At 35.4% G+C, this 15,250-nt stretch overlaps 1 protein-coding gene across 1 annotated transcript in view; it reads right to left on the bottom strand.

Moving 5' to 3' along the window:
• Positions 1–15,250, bottom strand: part of RRM1 (ribonucleotide reductase catalytic subunit M1) — a 39,927-nt gene that overhangs the window by 21,015 nt on the left and 3,662 nt on the right. Inside the window, exons 2-7 of the mRNA XM_019732665.2 lie at positions 9,938–10,026; positions 7,608–7,785; positions 6,426–6,526; positions 4,677–4,736; positions 3,818–3,857; positions 3,393–3,555 (exon numbers count right to left, since the gene is read on the bottom strand). Of these exons, the coding sequence (XP_019588224.1) occupies positions 3,393–3,555; positions 3,818–3,857; positions 4,677–4,736; positions 6,426–6,526; positions 7,608–7,785; positions 9,938–10,026 (631 nt within the window). The remainder of the gene's footprint in view (positions 1–3,392; positions 3,556–3,817; positions 3,858–4,676; positions 4,737–6,425; positions 6,527–7,607; positions 7,786–9,937; positions 10,027–15,250) is intronic.

The raw sequence follows: 15,250 nt of genomic DNA, 5'->3' as shown, positions 1-15,250 counted from the left end.
CAATGATCAACCAATTTTTTGATATGTCCGCCAAAATTTAGCTCCCTTACAGTCATTTTTGAAGATAAGCCCTTTACCTGTGCACTGGATCTCATCCTATCCTCCACCTCAGAAACCTTACTCTATGAAGGATCCCTTCACTACCTTGAATAGTCAACCAATAAAATGGATTCTATCCACTAACTTCTATTGAATATTCAGACATTCATGAAGACATAGAAAATAATATAATAGGTACTTTGTACTTACTACCTTACCTACCTCAAAAAATTAGACACTATAAATACAGCCTAATTCCAATCCCATATCATTTCCATGCATTTCTACCTCCTTTTAGCACTTTTATGTTCTACATTTTTAAAAAATGTCAGGTTGAATATTTATCTTCTGCAACTTGCCTTTAACTCAATATTGCATTAGAGATTCATTCCTGCTGATACATGTAGTTCTAGTTTATTTTCACTGCTGTAAGGTATTCCATGGTATACCAATATAGTTGTCCACTTGTCTGTTGATGGACATTTGGATTATTTCCAATTTGCATGCTATTCTAAACAATGCTGTTGTGAGAATTCTTGAACGTTATCTCCTTGTGCTTATGTCTAAGGATTCCTGTAGGGTATAAACGTAGGCAACAATTGCTAGGTCAAAGAATATGCATATCTTCCACTTTACTAAAGAGTCTCCAAAGTGAATGGATAAGCATAGTCTGTCTTGCAATGTATGAGAGTTCCTTGTGTTCCACATTCTTACCAACATTTGGGATTATCAACCTTTTCATTTTTATCAAATTGATGGGTATGATGTCTCATTATGAGGCTAACTTTAATTTTCCTAATTACCAGCAAAGTTTATCATCATATCACATGCTTATTGGCCAGTCAAGTTTCTCCTTCTATGGAATTTTTTTACATCCCTTGCCCATGTTTCTGTGTCGTTGTCTATTTCTTATAATCCCTTGAATGGTGAATATACATTGCAAATATCTTCTCCCAGTCTGAAATTTGTTTTTGGTTCACAGAACTTCTTAATTTTAATGTAGTCAATTTTTCCTTTATTTGGTTTTGCTTATTATTTGTTTTTTAAGAAATCCTTCACTATTGAGGTCATATATATTCTCCTAACAAGATGTAGGTTGAAGTAGTATTAAGAGTCATGATGTCTACAAATCATTTTTAAATAACTCAGCACCCCCCAAAAAAAATTTTTTTAAGATAAAAATAAAAATATGGCAAAATATTAGTATTATTTTGATCTAGGCAGGGATGGGTGTACGGGTGATATTCACTGTCCTTTAAACTTTCCAAATGTTTGAAATAAATAGTAAAAAAATGACAAGGAAACTAGGTATTTTCTATATGCTCTTCTAAAAGATTTTACTTTCACATTTATATTTTTTTTCTTGAATTTATTTCTGTATATAGCATGAAGGGAAATCTAATGATATTTTTCCCCATAGTATAACCAATATCCCTAGCACCATTTCGCTAATGAAATGCAATGACACTTCAGTTATTCGCCAAGTTCCCATATAAGCCTGAATCTGTTTCTGGGCTATTACGCTCCTGTGGTTTATTTCTCTATCCCAGAGTAAATACGACACTGTCTTAATTGCCATGGTTTTATAGTAGTCTTGAAATCTGGTAGGGCTTTTTCTTCAAAACAGTCTTGCTATTTATATTAGTTTCCTATGGCTACCCTAACAAATTACCACTAATTTGGTGGCTTCAGATAGATACGTATTCTCTCACAGTTCTGGAGGCCCAACGTTCAACATCAGTTTCCCTGGGCCAAAACCAAGGACACTCCTGCAGAGGCTCTAGGGAAGAATATATATATTCCTCGCCTCTTCCAGCTCTGTGGTTCCTTTGCTTATAGCCACATCACTCCAATTTCTGTCTCCATCTTCACATTGCCTTCTTTTCTTCTGCATGTATTCTATCTCTCTCTGCCTCTCACTTATAAGGGTACTTTTGATTGGATTTAGAGCCCACCTGAATAATTAAAGATAACCTCTCTATGTCAAAATCTTTCCTAATCATACCTGCAAAGAACATTTTTCCTTGTAAGGTAACATTTATAGGTTCTAGGGATTAGGATCTATCTTTGAGCAGTCTTTTGCTCTTTCACACAAATTTTAGAATTAGCATGTTGAAATTTTGACTGGAATTACACTCAATCTATAGATAACTTGGGAAAAACTGACATCTTTACAATATTAAATCCATGTTTTAATATAAAATCAGTCTCTTTTTTTTTTTAAATGTCCTTCAACTATGTTTTAGAATTTTGTCTTTAAAAGCCTTACATATCTTTTATTAGACTTGTTCCTAGGTACTTCCAGTATTATACATGATATATTTTAAAGCTTAATCTTTGAACATCTAAAGTATAGAAACACAATTAATTTACATTGGATATATCCAAATACTTTACTGAAATCTTTTTAATTCTAATAATTTATCTGTAGATGCTCTTGAATTTCGTATGTAAAAATCATATAATCTGTGAATGAGTTTGGTTTGTTCCCTCCTTTCCAATCTTTTTCCCTTCTTTTCTTACAATGCTGGCTCAGGCCTCCACTATAACGCTGAAAACAGGTCATAGATCTAAGTTTTTAGTGGATATCTTTTACCAAATTAAGGAAGTTATTTTCTATATTGATTTTGCTAAATTTTTTACTATGAGAGTGTTAAATGGTATGAAATGTTAGTGCAATGGATTACATTAATATACTTTTTGATGTTAGCGCATCCGAATTCCTGGGATAAACCAACTTGTTATGTGTGTATTTTTTTTTTTTTTACATATTACCGGACTCTGTTCCAGTGTTCCCATTCTCAGAAAATGGCATCACCATTCATCCTGTTCCTCTAACAATAAACTCAGGAATCATCCTTAGCTCGTATCCAAAACATCATCCAATTCTGACAATTTTACCTCCTACATATCTCTTGAATCTATTTCTCTTAATCTCTACTTGTGCCTTCCTAGTCCAAAATACCACAATCTCTTGTGTAGACTTAAGAGTCCCCTAATTAGTTGCTAGTATTCACTGTTTTCAAAACAACTTGATTTAGATATAATTCACGTACCATACAATTTCCCCATTTTAAGTATACAACTAATGGTTTTAGTATATTCACAACTTGTGCAACCATCACCACAATCAAGTTTAAAATTTCATTATCAGCATTTGTCTCGCTTCAATTCATTTACCACACCTAAGTGAGAGATCTTTCCAGAATGCAAATCTCATTTAATCAGAGCAGGAATGATTAAATGTTCATTAAATTAATTTTTTGTGAACTGCCTAATTTCTTTGGGCCAAAGTTTATTTCCCTAGTCAAAACCATTTCAGAACTTTAAAAGCGACTATAGGTGACACATACCTAGAAAGTTGTGGGCGGTTTGTACCAGCATTGAAGAGAGTGGGAGAGGCATGGGTAAACCACCTCTCAGAAAGAAGGTTGTATGTTTCAATAGCAGCATCAATATCTTCTTTGTGAATCCCCACAGATACCCTCATCAACATATGTTGTGGTCTTTCAGCCACTAAAAACAAAACAAAAAGGAGTTTTCACATGATGGCACGTGTCAAAAAAATTAAGCTGAGACATGTATTTGAATTAAAAAAGGAACACCAAAAGACAATTTTTTAAGTTTTATACCAGTAAGCAAGACTTCATAAACTAAACCTACAGTTAAAAATGTTAGTTTAAATAGAAACATTAAGGCTAATAGCTCAAAGTTCTTTTTTCATTTTTTTCAGTACTATGAACAAAAAATCTAACACACAAACATGTTCATTTCTCACCTTTTCCATTGATCTTCAACAAATAGGACCGCTCCAGAGTCTAGAAAAAGCAAAGCAACCAAAAAACTTCCAGTGCAGTTTTTAAAGATACAATGGACAAATCACTTACAATAAGGCAACTATTTAAATCTTCTCCGTTTTTATGTAATTTTAAATAAGAATAATGTATTTACTCTTACTAGCTTCAGTTTGGAACATTATCAACTGGTTGCTTGTTTTGGAAGATTGCATGAAAATTTCTGGAAAAAGCCAGCTCTATAACATTAATAGCAGAAGCTGTGGTATTCATCATAATCATAATGGTTAACACTAATAAAAAATACTTATAACAGGGTAGGCACTGACCTAAGCAACACACATACATTTATCTTCAACAGAATTTATTGGTGAAATTGTACTATTACCCCCATTCTAAAGATGAGGAAACTGAAGCACAGAGAAATTAAGTAACCTGCTAATAAGCAGTAGAGCAGATTCAAGCTCAGGTGGTCTGACACCAACATTCACATTCTCAATCACTGTTTATCAACACAAAAGTACCTAGAAAAGCACTTGGCACACAGTACAGATTCAATAAATAGTTGTTGCATAAACAGTAGACTATGGAATCATTATTGCAAATTATCTGCATAACTCCTCAGGTAATCCAGAAGTTATATTTGGAAAATTTGAAAACTACAAATGGATAAGCTATCTTTCCTTGATTCAAACAATCACCATCACTCTAACCCCACTAATCCCCCAGGTCTATCCCAATTCCCAATAGCTTATTGCCTTCATAATTAAACAAAAACCTGTATTTCTAAATAAACAAAAACCTGTATTTCCTGACATAAGGAGGAATTCCCACTTTATTTACCTTAAAGCCAAAGTAATTATAAGAGAAATCTCGATCATAGATAATGGCAGAATTCAGGCGCTGGAGATGAAAAAAGAACCCACAAGTGAAGTAATTAGACTTATTTTCACAAAATCTGACGTTTCAGCCCTGACTCCAGAATTAAAATTGACATAGGATACAAAAGAGATAACACTAAGTATTATTGTTGTAGAATAGAAATCCATATCTAACGTTAAGAAAAAATATATAAAATTGAATATCCTAATTAGGTTTAAAAACATGTACATTAAAAGACTAGAAGTAAAAATACAAATGTGACTTTCCAAACTTTCCCCATTATATTTAGAGTACATCTCTAACTAAAGAGGAAAAGAACACGTGCATAAAAGGGACTATATATAATCTTTAAACATGTTTTTAAATTAGCTGTTAATCCAAAAGTATTTGGTACCACATACTTAGTAATACATATTTTTATGATAAAAATTAGACCAATTTAAACTGCACACGACCATATGTATGATGAAATGACAGAAAGTAGGATTACATTAACTCTAAGTCTCTTCAAAATCCATGGTCCTTTAACAGGTTTTTATACAAACTACTTTTGTGACAAGATTTTATAGAAGACCTGGACTTTGTTAGTTTTTGTAGGCTATAAAGCCATTTAGAGAAAAACAAAAAGATTTAGGTATAGTCATTCTGAATACAGAAAAATTGAGCCAGTTTTTAAAAATACTATTGATGTTTCTTTATATTGATCCACGACTAGAAAAATCTGTATGAAACTCTTCCCTTTCTCTTAAATTTTTAAGAACCTCTTTGTTGCCAAAGGCAGGTAGGGATCTTCCAGGAATAATGAAGAACTGAAATATTGTATTATCTTTATTTTTAGATACAGGTTTTTGCTGCAATTATTTTATTTGTGTTTTTAACCTGTCCTCAAGATTTTACACATGAACACAAAAACAACTCAGATTTCTCTCAGTTTTTTTAACACCAGATACATATTTACAGACAGCCAACTAATGATTTTATTACCTAAAACTAACACTGCCTTCTGTCTGAGCAGGTAACCATAATAAATAAATTCTGTGTGCAAAAGGGCTGGCTGGACCCATACATCTTTTCCCCTCTGTCTTCTGGGATCTAGTTAAGAAAGGGGTTGGAACACAAGTAGATAATTTTTAAGTTGCTGAGCAGGATCTTTCAAAATTTTACCTGAGCAATGTGTTTAGGAGTCAATTTGGCAATGTGTACTAAAATTCTGAATGCACATACATACTCTTTGGCTCAGCAATTCCACTTAAGGGATTTATCTTATCAATAGACTCATCTATGAGCAAAACATTACCATACAAAGACATTCACTGCAGCAAACAATGGAAAACAAATATCCATCATTACAGCAATTCTTACATATATGTATGACAACATATCTATAAAATGGAATGCTACGGAGCTGTTAGAAAGAATAAATTCTAAATGCTGATACAGAATTATCTCCAAGATAAAGTATCAGCAAGAACAGTATGCACAATACTACAAAAAATGTGTATGTATACACAGACATACGTGTATTATAGAACAGTGCTGAAAAAATACATTTTAAAATAAAATGTTTCTAGAGAGGGAAACTAGTATTTAGAGAATGATAATTACTTTTACCTGTATCTTTTGTAATATTTAAGTTTTTTAAAATATGCTTGTTGCTTAAAAAAAAAAGAAATCTACAAAAAAATGTTCACCAGAAAACCATATACATACATCTTTATTGGCCAAAACAATATCCAGTGTAGACTTGGCCACCATGGGAGAGTGTTTGCCATTATGTGGATTTATATAGTTGCAGAGGTCTTCCATTACATCTAAAAAAAAATACAAAATGAAAATGTCGAAAACATTTAACAACTAATTCACTCTTCAGATAATAGTTTAATACAGAGGTTCCCAAACCTTTTTCATCCCAACCCACCTCAGAACCTAGCATAGAAAGTATTCAATAATCATATACATGTTGAATAAATATATAATAATGCCTCACTTACAAAAACAAGCTTTCAGAGTTAGAGTGAGCACAGGCTTTTTTAGTTTGAAAAAAATTCCCATGTGATTGCTACCCAATGCCATTGAGAATTACTGGTTGAAAATAAAGATCTAACATAAAATTTCAACTTGAAATACAGAATCTATCATTCCAAGCATTTCATGTCTATAAATGCATATTTAGTAAGCCCTCTCATTTGTTCTTCTTGAAGATATCATAGCAGTATTTGGCCCTTTGCATTTATGTGCAATAATTACACACACACACACACACACACACACACAAATGCCAGTGTTTTGATTGGAATTGACTTGAATCTATAGATCAATTTGGGAGAACTGTTATCTTTACAATAAATTTACTAAAGAGGGAGATAAAATGTTTGAGGCCCCGCAAACTAGATCTGGACTCTATTTACACTTCTTATACACCACGTTTTACACATCAAACAAATTATTTAACCTTCCTTCACCCACATTCGGAGCTGTAAAATGGCAGTGATGGAATGAAGTGTATGCTAATGGTAACAAAAGATTAAATGTAACCCATGACTTGTCAATAAATATTACTCATTTTTCCAACCACACCACCACCAACTACCTAAAGATAGGCTTCAAAGTAAGAGAGTGAGATAGAGATAGAGATAGAGATAGGCTCACATGGCACCTGAAAGAATAAGAGCAAACCAAAAGATAAAGAAAAGGATCCACTGACCCTTCCATGCAGCAAATTAGCAGCATGGAGAAATAGTAGTTCTAGCCCCGCCATGCCACTAATTTGCACATTTTGTTTTTTTAAACAAGATGTAACTTTTCTTTTGATATTCAAGGTTTCATTCTAGTACCCTTATAAATTTAAATATAAAAAGTATACTAAATTCTTTCTTTTTCCTCTAGACTCACCACTGAACACTTTCTTTGTTTCTTTGTGCAAGTTAGAGACAGCAATTCTTGCTGCCAAAATGGCGTAGTCAGGGTGCTTAGTAGTCAGGGTTGCCGCTGTTTCAGCAGCCAAAGTATCTAGTTCCACGGTAGTGACCCCACTGTATAAGCCTTGGATTACTTTCATGGTGATCTGAGCCTATAAAACAAAACCAAGAATTACCTGAGCTCTCCCAAGAACCAATAGCTTAAGAGGGCAATGAAGAAAATAAAATTTATATCAAAAAAGAACAGACAACTTCCTTTTCTGAAAACTTGTATTTTAGAATGGTGGGCTGTGGGAAACTTAGTAATAAGAATTCATAAACCAACATAACTGCCAGAAAATACATATTATATATACAATAGTGGTCACTAAAAACAAAATTAATTTTTTAAAATCTAAGTATAGGTTTAACAAAGATCAAGTCTCACAGAGAAAGAGCTGAAAACAGATCAATGGTTCTATAAGCATTTCCCTGTCTTTCATTCAAATTCTCCCTATGTAATCGGGTTCCAGCTTACCTGATTAACCAATTTTTCCCCAAATCTACCTAAGGACAAGTACAGGAAGCAAAGGAATCCAAGGTTGGGGCTGAGTCATCAAATAATTTAATGACTTTAGCCCTTCACAAATTACAAAGTGTCACAACTTTCATAATCTTCTCTGACATTTCACAACCTCCTTGTGAGATGGATGTGATTACTATCACCATTTTACATAAGGAACCTGAGGCTCAGGTTACTCAGACTTGTCCAAGTTGACCGTCTTAAGTCTTCTGGCTTCACATCCCATTAAACCTTACTGCATCTGTTTTTAAGACCATACTGTAAGAGGTTACCCTTTTAAAAATACACAATGCACAAATTATTACCATGCATTTTTAAGAAAAACAAATACTAACTTGTGTATATGTTTTTACTGAATCTTTTTTAGAAAAGCCTAAGTTAACCAAAACATGATCCCCTCAACAACAAAAAAAAAATGTGTGTGTCATTACTAGTTTACAATCTATTATCATTGCATTTTACCTAGTCAAGTTGCTCCTGATCACTTTCTTCTCAAATCCAGCAGATAAATTACATTCAGTAAAATAGTGAAGTGTTCTAAACAGTTTCTGGTGCTATATGGCAAGTCATCAGAACTCAGGATAAAATAACATCTGTGTGCTAACCATGCCAGATTTCATAGCATACAGACTTTTTCAGCTGAATCTACCCTAGAAAGCTTGAGTCTGCTCAAGCACCCTTGTACTCTGAAATGTAGTATTGCATGAGGCAGCAGAACATCTAAAAGTCAAGAGACCTAGGTTCTTCTCCCTACACTCCCACTAACTTGTACAATCCCCTTCTCTCTTTGGACTTTTCTTATCTACAAAACAAAGAAGAGGGAATAGGATGATCTCTCAGGTTTGTTCCGACTCTAACATTCTACTATTCTAATTATTGTCTAGAATTCCTAAATGTAAAAGAGAATTTATAATAAGCATATTTTCAAGTTGTATAAAACTGTTTTCTTTTGACCATTTTGGTCAATTCACTATTTATCAAGTGTCAAATTATATATGTGCAAGCATTATGGATATCATAAGATATAGCTCACCCTCAATTCTAGGGGAGGACAGAGACATATCATTAATTTCCATATTATATATTATGTGGTTAACGCTATATAGCCAGCACAAGTCCTACAGCAGTACAGATAAAATATATAAAATGAGGCTGGGGCAATATGGGTGGGTTTAGAAAAAACGGTTCTTACAGACTTCATTTTAGGAAGCCATGTGAAGATGCATTTGAAGAGGGCAAGATTAGAGGAAGACCAGGAGGATACTTTAGAGATCACTATAGACAGCAATCTCAATAAGGGATGATGAGGGTCCAGAATGGAGGATTTATAGAACATAAGGAGAAAAGCAGAGCGACTTGCTTATATAAATTGTCTGTTCTCCTTAATTTAAATCTTGCCCATGAAATCTACTTTATATTAAATGTATTCATCTACACAGATAACAAAGTAAATTTCAAACTACTTTCTACCCAAATGACCGCAATTACAAAACAAGCTTAATTATAGGCTTTTTCACTTATGAATAAAACAATTTATTCAAGGAAGTCTCTAACATGAAACCTCAATGTCAAGCTTTAATCTTTACTCACAGCACAGAACGAAAATTTTAAAAAGAAGTTTTATTGAGCAGAATACCACAACAAAATATGTATATGTCAAATGAGTGAAGGGCAGAGCTAAGAGACAAGTAAAAAGAATCACATGAAGCAAGGAACCCAAGATATAAGCCATATTTACTTACAGGATCAACAAAGTCCATATTGAGTCCATAACACAGTTTCTGGATTCGAGATGTAATTTTGTCGAACATGACCCGCTCTTGACGGCCATCTGAAGAATGAAACCATTCAATTTACATGAGCACTTATTAAGATAGCAATGTCAAAGCAGTCAATGTAATCAATGAACTTTATAAATTGACCAACATGAAATGTTATTTAACAGATAAAAGATTCAGACCCCTGATAGATTCATCAAGACACTATTTTTGTATCTTCAAAAAGGAGATTCTATTCTGAAAGTCTTCCATTCCCTTACATTATAAATCAGATGGATTCTTGTAATAACATCCCAAATCATACATTTCCCCTTGTCCCATATGGCAGCTAGAATTATTCTTTAAAACTTAAATCAAAATCTTGTCATTATCTACTTCAAAAGTTCCAATAGTGGTTGATCATCTTCAGAATTAAAGTCAAAATCATTACAACAGTCCATAGAATCCTTGACAACCTATCTTGTGTGGCCCCTTTCCCAACTTCACCTCCTACTCTCTCCCCTCATTTACTCTACCCTGACTGCCTTGCTATCTACACCTATTTTTAGGTCTTTGCTCAATGTCATCTTCTCAATGACACTTTCACTGATCACCCTATTTTAATTAAATTGCAAAAGTCTGTTCTTCTTATCCCTTTTCTCTATAGCACTTATTATCATCTGACGTGCTATATATTTTACTTAGTACAGTCCCCTTTTATCTAGAGGATACATTCCAAGACCCCCAGTGAATGCCTGAAACCGCAGATATTACCGAACCTTATGTATACTTTTTTCCTACCATACATACATACCTTTTTCCTATATATGCATACCTTTCTCCTTAATCAATTTCTTCAACTCTATGGGTAACATGGCAGCAGCTTCTTCCTCAGCAGACACAGCCTCTCCAGTAATCTTTATATTTTCAGTCCAAACCTATTCTTGAATATGTGACCATCTTTTAGTTACAATAAATGGCTTGGTGTCACTCATTTCATGGGATCCCTTGATGAAGTCTTAATATAGATAAGCTCATGCTTTCTGGAGCAACAATCTGCCATGAATCAGAACGTTTTCTGTTCATATCTTCCATCGAAAAGTATAATGCCGTTTGCGTCTTAAGCACATATCACACACTGTGGTCGTAACTTTCACATTCTGAGGTGCGACAAAATTAGCACGGATTTTTCCTTCTCCACAATTTCACGTATAAGATGATTCGATATTACTGCGGATCTTAGCAATTTCAATATAGGATACGCCAAAAAACTTTCGGCTTTTCACTTTAACATTTTCGCTACGACGTTCGGATATCATCCAATGTTATCTCCATGCCACTGACTGAGGCTCGTATCTCCATGCCACTGACTGAGGTTCATCTCCATGCCACTGACTGAGGCTCATCTCCATGCCGCTGACTGTGGCTCGTATCTCCATGCCGCTGACTGCGGCTCGTATCTCCATGCCACTGACTGAGGTTCATCTCCATGCCACTGACTGAAGTTCATCTCCATGCCACTGACTGAGGTTCATCTCCATGCCACTGACTGAGGCTCATCTCCATGCCACTGACTGAGGCTCATCTCCATGCCACTGACTGCGGCTCGTATCTCCATGCCGCTGACTGAGGCTCATCTCCATGCCACTGACTGAGGCTCATATCTCCATGCCACTGACTGCGGCGTTTGACTTTACCCCACGAGCTCAGTGTTCCAGAAAGAAAGTTTAAGAAAGCAGATGTACATTTTTCTATACTGTTGTGTTTTTCAAGAATGAGTAATAATAGGAAAGTTGTACAGTTTAATCACTTTAATAAAACGCAGAACCTTAACTGTATTTACTTAAAACTATAAATACTGTAATAATTTTCGGTGGACTTTTGACACATTTTGGAGAATTTGAAATCAATTAATGCAGTGAAAAGGTTAAAGAAGTACTTTAGTTTCCCTTTGGCATATCCAAATCACCAACTTCAATTCTCTTGCGCTTTGGTGCCATTATTAAGTAAAATAAAGGTTACTTGAACGCAGCACTATCATACCTCAACAGACAAGCTGATAACCGAGACAGCATGGTAGTATATACAGCGTGGATATGCTGGACAAAGGGATGATTCCCGTCTCGGGTGGGATGGAACCAGATGGCACAAGATTTCATCACACTACTCAGAACAGCGTGCAATTTAAAACATGAGTTGTTTATTTTTGGAATTTTCCATTTAATATGTTTGGACCAGTTGACTGTGGGCAATTGAAACCGTGGAAAGTGAAACCACAGATAAGGAAGGATTATGTTTACTTATTGTGTGATTCTTCCCACGCATCCACTAAAATATAACTTCCAAAAGAGAAAAACATTTGCATGTTTTATTTTATTTGCAATGCCCAAAGTACCAAAGCCTAGCACATAGTAGGTACCCAAATATTTACTGAATGCTAAATGACTTATAAACCTGTCTGCAGTCTAACGCTTCATGATAAAGTTGGCTTACATACTCTCCTAGGGTAATAATTGATTTTGAATTTACTTCACACCACATAAAGTAGTTCTTTCTATTTGTAATCCAAGACAATCTTCCAGAGGCAAACTCTTAGTTTTAATAGTTTGGGCATATGGAAGCCAATACACAGACCTTATCTAGTTAGTCCTTTCTGATGTTTGGACTTAGATCATATTCCTCTTTGTCCTTCCTAACAAAAATCCTATTATCCTTAGTTTAACTTCAAACAGTAGCTCATCTCACCTTTATTTACTCTTACCAGGAATATTGGATATATCCAACCACTAAATAGCTTTAACCTTAGGCAACCCACATAATCCGTCTCTTAGCCTAAAAATAAAAGGCCAAAAATGAGAGGCAATAAGCATTTATTTGAGATCCAATAGAATAGCTATTCTGGAAGCACTGATTCAGGCAGAAACCCAAATAAGTGTTCCCATTAGAAGGCAAAGGCAAGGGATATTTATGACAAAGGGAAGGGGGACAATTACATAAATAGAAGGAATTTTTATAGGTGCAGATAAGCTAACACAGTGATGCTAATTCTAAAGAATGTTTTTAATTTTCAGTCCAGTAGCCATTGTATCAGCTTTGTTATCTTTGCAAACAGTTGTCTGTGATACAATGCTACTTTAGATCCAGTCCAAAGGTTACTTTGCCCAGTTTTAACATTCCAAAGGTTTGGAGAGTAAGATGTTTAAGTCAGTTCCTCTGGAATGGCAGCTCCAACTCCATTTTAAATTGGCTCCGTTTATATTTTTCATTTTCCCTTTTTGATCAAGATCCTTCCTTGAAAGCATTACCAAAATGGAAAGCGACATTTGTCAGTTACTAAAAGTACTGTGGGTTCCTCATTGCCAGGAAGGCTCATTCCTGGTATGTCATGTCCCACGTAAGAGGGAAAGAGCTTTTATTTTTTCTTAGGAGTCTTAGGCCACATTTGAGCAAGAAGAGCACCAGAACAGAGGAATGTTTACTGTCATGTTTAAGGGCAAATAATTTCTGTAGTTGTTGAGGTTTCTCCTATGCAATCTCATAGGCCTTAGTGATCATCTCAAAATGTTGAACAACCATCAGAGTGGTGTCTTTATAATATTGAGCTATGCAAAGTTTTATAAGAGAAAAAATTCCTGTAATAACGAACAAAATACTAAACCCAATTTGCAGAATCAATCTGAACCAGGAGGCAATACCTGAGGGCACTCAACTGAAGATGAAGAATCATGAGGTGTCAGTAAGCACTGTAATCATTTGGCTTGTGCTGGGATTTTATTTAGTTCCACCACTATTTCACTAGAAGTGTTTTATCTAAGTACAACAAAAGGTATTAATACAGAGCAAACCTCACCTTGTTTAGCTAGGATATAGTCAGGAAAATTCTATTGTCTAATAAACGCGTGCAAAGAAATGTAAAGATTTTTTCCTTGTTGGTTACTGTTTTGAAGATAGCTCCAGCAATTTCCTCTAAGGTTTTTGATAACTGTTTAATCATTTGTTTGTTTGTTTGTTTGTTTATTTATTGTCACACCTGCCCAAGGAAAAAGTATTTTCCAAATTTAGTCTCCTTACTAGGATTGGTATCATCAGGTATTAAACATCTTTGACTACATATGTAACCAGCTACACATTTTGACCTGAGAAGTAGGTTTAAAGATGGTGCCTAATGTTATCTTTCCAAAAATTAAGGCAAAACTGAAATAATTATTATGGTGAATGTTCAGCCTCTCATATTATCTGTGAGATAGGAACTCAAGTAAGGAAAACAAAATGAAGGTGTAGACTATACAGGCTTCATCTGGAATCTTGGGTTAGTTGTCCACAACAGATGTTGTCTGCTTCATTTCCTAGTACTTTTAAATTTCAAATCCTCTGGTTGAACTCAGTTAGGTGCAAGAGCTTTCTTTAAATGTGAAAAATGAATCCAATTTTTTTTTTTTTTTAAGATTTTATTGGGGAAGGGGAACAGGACTTTATTGGGGAACAGTGTGTACTTCCAGGACTTTTTTCCAAGTCAAGTTGTTGTCCTTCAATCTTAGTTGTGGAGGGTGCCGTTCAGCTTCAAGTTGTTGTCCTTTCAGTCTTAGTTGTGGAGGGCGCAGCTCAGCTCCAGGTCCAGTTGTCGTTGCTAGTTGCAGGGGGCGCAGCCCACCATCCCTTGCGGGACTCAAACCGGCAACCTTGTGGTTGAGAGGACGCGCTCCAACCGAGTCATCTGGGAGCTCAGCGGCAGCTCAGCTCAAGGTGACGTGTTTGATCTTAGTTGCAGGGAGCGCTGCCCACCATCCCTTGCGGGACTCGAGGAATCCAACTGGCAACCTTGTGGTTGAGAGCCTGCGCTCCAACCGAGCCATCCGGTAGCAGCTCAGCTCAAGGTACTGTGTTCAATCTTAGTTGCAGGGGGCAGGGCCCACCATCCCTTGCAGGACTCAAGGAATTGAACCGGCAACCTTGTGGTTGAGAGCCCACTGGCCCACGTGGGAATCGAACAGGCAGCCTTCAGAGTTAAGAACATGGAGCTCTAACAGCCTGAGCCACCGGGCCGGCCCCTGAATCCAAGATTTTTGAAAGCAGGAAATATATCTGCTTACTCACCACTGTAATCTCAGTGCCCAGCACAGTATCCACATATATTTGTAAAATACAGTGGGCTGTAAAGGGGATTAGAGAGGGAGGCAGAAGAAAGGGATAGACAAACAATCTGGAATAGAAAAGAGATTATCAGTGTGCAAATGGATACTTTAGGTGTTATTTTGCAAACTGGTTTCAGTTTTATGTACAAAGTCTGACAATTAAGTT

The sequence above is a fragment of the Rhinolophus sinicus genome, linkage group LG06, assembly GCF_036562045.2.
Source record: "Rhinolophus sinicus isolate RSC01 linkage group LG06, ASM3656204v1, whole genome shotgun sequence".
In the NCBI taxonomy this organism is placed as follows: Eukaryota; Metazoa; Chordata; class Mammalia; order Chiroptera; family Rhinolophidae; genus Rhinolophus; species Rhinolophus sinicus.
Note: the sequence above shows the minus strand (reverse complement) of the source record. Positions and strands in the feature narration are given on the sequence as shown.